General features: G+C 46.0%; 1 protein-coding gene across 8 annotated transcripts in view; it reads right to left on the minus strand.

The window, feature by feature from the left end:
* akap11 (A kinase (PRKA) anchor protein 11) overlaps positions 1-7,653 on the minus strand; it is a 104,597-nt gene that overhangs the window by 49,458 nt on the left and 47,486 nt on the right. For all 8 annotated transcript variants that reach the window (XM_043694429.1, XM_043694438.1, XM_043694432.1 and 5 more), the window contains one exon: positions 1,320-6,171. In XM_043694429.1, coding sequence (XP_043550364.1) covers positions 1,320-6,171 — 4,852 coding nt within the window. The remainder of the gene's footprint in view (positions 1-1,319; positions 6,172-7,653) is intronic.

Raw genomic sequence — 7,653 nt, forward strand, 5'->3', positions numbered from 1 at the left:
AAACAAACTAAATACAACATAATCTACACATTTCTTTCCATGCAACAAATACTCCAAACTAAGGAAAGGCATTTCCAATTAACATAATCATAACACTATAAGATCGATTTGGATATGAAAACATGCTCCCAGCAGATACACAGCCTGGTAGTTTCAGTTCAAGGAGCTCCCTGCCATGTCAGGACAAGTCTTTGACTGTCTCTAGAATGATATTCCACTCAGTCTTCTCAGTATCCCCTGACATTCAGTAGTCAGGCCCACCCCCAGCAACTCCTTAGGTCTCTTAAGTCTCCACAAGTTCCAACTCTTTAAGCAAGGTAACAGCTCTCATTGGCTTCTGCTTGAAGGCTAACACATAGTTTTTTTGCTTTTACTTAGTACAGCAGCAGCTATCTTTGCTACCCTCTCGGTCTCTGTTGTGGGCCTGTGTCAGAAAACCAGCTGTCCCTCCTCTGTGTCAAGAGTGAATATTGTCACTTGACGTTCTACAGGTTTTAGCTTGGGCCTTTTTCACCTTGACTACCAGATCCAATGGGTCTGTTTCCTAGTAGGGTTTAACATTATCGCACCAGCCCTCTATTCGGGGCATTGCATCTCACTGTTGTATTAAAGGAAACATTTTAAAACATGCCATGTTATAAAGTCTTGTAGAATCAGTTGCTCAGTCAATCGCTTATGAAGTCACACAGAAACTGAAGACAGCACCTGACATCATGGCTTACCCTAATCCCTCTCAGATTCTTGCCAACATGAAAGATCCCAGCTGATGATGGCAGCCTTATATTTGTAACCTCTGACAAAGGCTGACTAACTTCATGGATTTTCAACATCTGTTCAACACCAATGAATGATGATAACACTGTGCCTGGGTGAGGAGACAATGGAGATCTCGAGGTAATAATGGTGGGATTAGTGTGGGAGCTGGGACGGCAAGATCAGTTAACCGGTGCCAATTCTTTGGAATCGACAGTGCTCCCAGTTCATTTCCTTGAGGAGAAAGTGAGGTCTGCAGATGCTGGAGATCAGAGCTGAAAATGTGTTGCTGGAAAAGCACAGCAGGTCAGGCAGCATCCAGGGAACAGGAGAATCGACGTTTCGGGCATAAGCCCTTCCTGAAGAATGGCTTAAGCCTGAAACGTCGATTCTCCTGTTCCCTGGATGCTGCCTGACCTGCTGTGCTTTTCCAGCAACACATTTTCATCCCAGTTCATTTCCTCCCAATCTCCCCGAAAGATGAAGACAATGTTACAATTGAGGAAAAAAGGAAATATTGCCAACCTGAGTCGAGATAAAGTGATGGGAGGATAATTTTTGCTTACCTTACAATTGACTGGCTTGCACTGATCATAGCTGAAGTCATTATTTCTGCAGCGAGGCTTTCGGTGAAACTTGCCCCGTCCTGTCCGATGCCACTATCTGCTGCCAGGCTGGTGTTACTGAGATCTCGCTTGGCTTTTTCAATGGCCACAGACATCAAATCCTCTGGAAAAAGTCCTCTCTGTTCCAACTCAATGTGAATCCTCGGCACATCTAGCTGGCAAGCTCCAACTGTGCGGTGGACAGAGTGCTCTGGCTTGCTAAGTGCTTTACTGTTGAGCCATGGCGTTCTGGTGGCATTTTTGCTGCACAAGGCAGTAGTCTGGGAGCTTAACCTATTAATGTAACTTCGTGACTCTTTATCAGTTAGAGAGCATTTTAAAACCATTTCTGTCAACTTTTCAGCATATGCTAAGCATTCTTTCTGTTTCCTGCTTTCGAGAGCACCATCAGCTATACTTAGCTGGACTGCACTATCCACACTTTTCCCCACATAATGTTCAAGAGCTCGATTTGTGCTATCGATGCTGTGACTGTAGTTGTCTAAACTTCCTGTACTGTGAAAGCGTTTGTTCCTCTGGATAACGGGTTTGATTGAGCATGTCCATGTCTTCTTGATAAGACCCTCTGCCATCTGTTCCAGTTGGGACCTTTCGTACAGGCAAGAATCTGTTAGGGACTTGGGTAAGCCATGTAGGCCAGACGCGGTCTTCAGTTTCTGCGTGACTTCATAAGTGATTGTTTGAGCAACTGATTCTGCAAACCTCGTCAAATCTCTGGAGTCCTTTCTGCTTAGTCTTTGATCATGGCCTCTGCTGCAGAGGTCCCCATCTTGGGCGTCCTCCCTCGTCAGAAACTTCAAAAGTTCCTTCGTCCCATCCTCACCTCTTGACTGTTGGCAGGAGAGCAGTCTCCTCTTATACTTTTGCCTGATCCTCCTGGCTGCTTGTTCCAGGCCAACTTTCACTGTCCTAAAGGCAAGTTTACTGGCATAATGATCCACTATTACCTCACCATTTCCACCTTCCCTGCTGATCATTCTCATGATGTATTCTGCATACTCATCAGTCACACTCTCACAGCTTGAATGCTTCGACATGAGCCCAGGTGCACTACCTGAAGGTGAGTGATGCACCGAATCTGCAAGCTCCCGGGACCAATGATCAGCCAAGGTATTTAACCCTTCACCTCCAACATGCTCTTGTTCTCCATAGCTGGATTCACTGCTTTCCGCTTGGCCCACATCCTTCTTGAACTTTCTCACCTTCTGCTTCTTTGAGCTGAGAATTTTTTTAGCGTCCCGAATGACCTCTCCAGCAACTTTGCCAGCGTAGCTCCACAAGGATCCCACAACTTCTTCGGGAAATTTAATTTCAGCACCGGAGCCCCAGGTGTGTAGCTCACTCCTGGCTGCTGACCTCCACAGGCTGCTGGGGGGGACCCTGAAACTCCTTATTTTACTGGCATCGCACTTGCTGGCATCTTCGACGCAGATCGCTGCAATTTCAGTTGCCATGGACACTATACTCGATGCTAGCTGATTGGCATAATGCAGGGCATGTCTCTTAATATCCAACTTTAGTTCTTCTTTCTCCAAAACCTTGGTTTCCCGCCTCGGACTGGGCTGCTCCCTTGACTCACTGTGCCTCTCAGCAAAGTCAAAATTTTCATCGTCCTCATTATCCAGAACCTCTTCAGACAGCGACCTCATTAGCTTCAACACAAACTCGGCCTTTTGCTCAGTATCCTGGGTCATCACCGCCATGCTTGGGGCAGAATGGTTATGGGGGGTAGAAGGTGGGGTCACTGGCATGAACTCTTTAGCTAACTCTCCTTTAAGTTTCCGACTAAAACTCCTCAGACTCTTTCCATGGAATGATTGCTGTGGTGTAGGGGGTGGTGTTTCTGGGGACCTACTTCCTTCAACATGGTCAAGACGTTCCTCAGAAAACAACCCATCTTTATTAAGTCCTGCTCTCGACTTTCCAAGCAACCCTAAACTCAGCTCCTGGTTTGGCCCATTTATATCTGCTGAGAGTGTCTGGAAAGTTGACATCAAGGCTTGACCTTGAAGATGTTCGGTCAATGACATTAAGCTATCTGCCAGCTCAGGACCACGGACACCTTCTGTACTATCAACACCTGAATTCTTGAGACCCACAGTAGGACTAGGAGGTGGAGTACAGGGAGGAAACTCTTCTGCTAGGTGGCCTTTCAGTTCCTGTGCAAAATGCTGAGGGATAGTCAAATGTTTGCCAGGAATACATTCATTCGGTGACACAGGAGGGGTTCGCAACAAATCTGGTGACTGAGAGCACATGTCCTGATGCTGTCTGTCTGAAATAAGTTTCCTGACTGAAAACTGATCCAGCATCTGTCCCTCTGGAATCTCCTGAAGCCTTGCAGCAGGGGCTTGACTAGTTTCGACATCACCAGCCTGTGAACCACCATCTTTATAAGGCATTATGGCTTTTGTTTTCACCTCATCCACCGAATTCCTCACAATTGCTTCAGCCAAGTGTGCAGCAAAGTGCTTCTGGGAAACTGGTGGACTTTCAGAGATAGGTTCAAAGAGTATTTTTTTACTTAACTGAGAAGCATACTCCTCTACCTCGTACTCCACTTTAGACACAGTCACTAAATCAAAAGCATTATTGACCACAAAATCAAGCATCGCCACTGTTGTTTGACAATTCATGTCTATTGTAGGAGAAGCCTCATTAGTGTCCAAGCCTTCACTTTTCGTTGAGGTTTCACAGTCTGAAGCCTCCATACACAGATTCATGGTGTCACAAAAAACATACCCACTGCAGTTGGCACTGTTTGCTTGATTTACCAGTTGGTGCACACAGCTGACAGGTGACACTTTATCCACTTTTCTGCTCTTTGAACCTGGCCCAGCAAGACTGGACTTTGGAGCTTGTTCGAGTTTCACTTTGGACGATACACGATGGCAGCAAGAGTGCAGTGCAGAATCTGAAAAATCGCACGAAAGCGTCTTGACAACACTGGGAACAGATACACAACTCAGAATGCCAGAAACCCATAGTAAAGCTTTTGTTATCTTGTAGTCTGCCTCTGGTGAGTGCAAGACATCAAGGTCTTTGCCTGCAACAGCATCTGTGTAGCAGCCTTCAGGATGTCTAAGCAGTGTTTCCTCTTTAACGTTGACTGCATCATTAACAATCTTTAGTGCCTGGGTTACATCTTCACCTCCAACATCTTTTATATTATCTAGGGAAATACTAATGGCTGCTTGTGGTGTGAATGTCACATCCACTTGAGACAGTTCAATGAAGGCTTCCTGAAGGACCGACTCAGACAAATCTCTTGCATAGCAGCTGACAACCTTTGCTTCATCTTCCAGTGACCAGCTTGTGATGGATGTAGGTGTCGGTGGATGGGAAAACTGACAAACCTCCATGATTCCCTCAAAAACGAGCTCCTCAGCCAGGTCGGTGGCAAACCGGGCAACAGCATTGTTGAAGATCTGTTTCTTCACAAACTCCAACTCCTGGAACGCTCCAGAGATTGCATCACCAACCAAATAATCTGCTAGACAGTTGATGGCAGTCCGCCTCCGTGCAAAGGCTTGTCTTGCCCCAATCTCCTGTAGTGCCATGTGAATCACAGAGGATGTCAGTCTTGCAGCCAGATGGCACAGAGTACTCGTGCATGAAGTAACACCCTTTTGTAAGTCCTTAAAGGCACCACCAAGACTTTTCTCCACAAGTTCCGTGGCGATGCGTTGAATGCCATCTTTAAGCACATTTGAACATTTCTGCTGAGGTAGTGTAGAGTCTTTCATGTTGGAATTTTCATTGGAAGCTGGCTTTCCCAAATATGCAAATCCACCTGACCAGTGTATATCCTGAGTGGATCCAGCTGCTCCTCTCTGCTCAGAGCCACTGGTCTGTGGATATTTGAAAACAGAACACTTAATGCAGTGTGGAACATTGCTGACATCATTTGAGGAAGTGTTGGAAAGCCCTCCTAGGTTCAGTACGTGATAAATGTGAGTGTCAGAGGCCCCGACTCTGCCAAAGCCCTCAGAATTCCCACAAGCAGCAAGGGGGCTGAAGGCTGAAGAATGGACAGGGCTGAAGAGTGGACTGCTATCTTCTCCTGAGGTATTCATTGGCCGAGGGGAATCTGGGACATCAGATAGGTTGTTATAGGGCGATTCTGCCTTGCGAGCAGTTGGCTTCTTCACATTGGCAGGGAGGACTGGCTGGTCAAACCTCTGTGGATTCATAGCAGCAGCGGCAGTCGGGCACTGTTGCAGGGTGAAGTCTGAAGGCAGCTTTGCCGTAGAGTTATTCCTCAGCAGTAGATTCTGAGGATCGGAGCCGTGCTGCAAGTTCGTAGCCGTGCCCACTAACATTTCGCTCAGGTCGTCAAATTGGTCAAAGCTGTCGAAGAATTCACTCAGTTCAGAGTCCGAGTCCTCAATGTCATCTTTGAGTATCGGAATCTGGGGTAGTTCCAGGTTGGCTTTCAGACTTTTCTGGTAGCCTTCCTCATCCAAGAAGATGACAGGACTTGGACTTGAGCCTCCTGAGTCTTCAGATTCAGAGGGAGAAACAGAGGGCACACATTTATGCCTGTTACTGGATGTGAAGATGGGAGCATTACGCTGTCTGTAAAAGCTTCTTTGCTTCCCAGGATCTGAGCTTAATGTTATAACTGAGCTTTTAGCAGATGACCATTGCCTTGAGCACTGTGAATTCTGAAGTAACGGGAGGGCTGACTGGTCAAAGGCAAGTCTTTGTGGAGTGTCACCAGGAATTGTTGTCTCAGCAATATCTAGCGTGAAGGCTTGTAGAGCTGAATCCTGGTGTTTGGGATCAAAGCCTGTGATTTACAAATCAAAACAAAATGATTTACGTATTTGCAAAAAACTGAACTTCGAAAATTGACAGTAGATACTGCCTGAAATTAGGTGAGTTCTATCAAGAGACAAGACTGTGCATCTGCCAAGGATCATTGGCCTTGGGTGTGCACACATCACATATTGGTTCATAAAAAGCAGGTGGATACCCCTCTTGGTGTGTGCATGTGTGCACGTGTATATAAGTGCCGAAGGGCGGGCGGGAGGGGGGGGGGGCTCAGAAATTAGCTTTGAATATCAATCTCTCTTTTTTTCCAAATTTAAGTACTGCTGACTGATTAATTAATTGATTAATGATTGAGGATGTGGACATGTGGTGAGAGAGAAATGCCCTTCATTCATCAGAGCACAAATGCACAGCACAGCAGACGGTGATTCAGCCCACTCAAATCAATGTTGGACAACAAGCAGTTACTCCACCTCATCTTTTGGTCTGTAGTCCCATAGTTTATGACTGTGACTCAGTGGTTAGCCCTGCTGTCTTACAGGGAATAGGGTTCAATTCCACGCTCAGGCAACTGTGCAAACTCCACACAGACATTCTCCCCAGTGTCTGCCTGGGTTTCCTCCAGGTACTCTGGTTTTCTCCCACAATCCAAAGATGTGTAGGCTAGGTGGTTTGACCATGGGAAATGCAAGGTTATAGGGATAGGATCGGTCTGAATGAGATGCTCTTTGGAGGGTGGGAGTGGACTCTATGGGCTGAGAGGCCTGCTCCCACAATGTAGGGATTCCATAATTCTATGGCACTTCAAGTTCAGATTTAAGGCTTCTGAAATATCATGGGGATTTCTTCTTTTCGCTTGTGAGTTCCAGACTCCCACCAAATGCCTGGTGAAAATTCTTCCCCTCAAAAGGCCCTCCGTAAAGGCCTTGCCACTTAGCAAACCCCTGGTTATGGTTTTTCCACCATGGGGAATAGAGCCTTCCTACTGATTCTATCTGGTCCCTTTATTATTTACAAGTAATAACTGTAAATCAGTGTGGGGTACCTGCAGTTTAAATATTGCTGCACAGAAGAGTCATCCTTATTGAGCAATTGAGATGCACTACTCATCACACAGCCATCACATAGACCCAGAAAATTGGAAGAAGTGGTAGCAAGTCGACTATATTATAGTTGAATAAACAGACTACAGTTAGACCGATTCTTCTGTGAAGACATCAACTCTTGTCATTCATTACAAAATTGCCAAAGTGATGGTCACTTTAAATAAGGCTGTTTATTAACTGTGATACTGAGGCACAGATGATTTTTCTGAAAAAATATTCAACTTAAGTAGAAATCTAACAAATCCTTACAAGTCCACCTTTTGCTGACGCTACAAGAACATTATTTGAGCAGCTGAAAGCACATGCAGGAGAACGCACTGGACAAACAGACTGACAGAATGAAAGAGGGTGTGGGGAGGGCAGAGGGAGGAGAGGGGATGATGGGGTGGGGG

This window comes from Chiloscyllium plagiosum, chromosome 7, assembly GCF_004010195.1.
Source record: "Chiloscyllium plagiosum isolate BGI_BamShark_2017 chromosome 7, ASM401019v2, whole genome shotgun sequence".
Lineage (NCBI taxonomy): Eukaryota > Metazoa > Chordata > Chondrichthyes > Orectolobiformes > Hemiscylliidae > Chiloscyllium > Chiloscyllium plagiosum.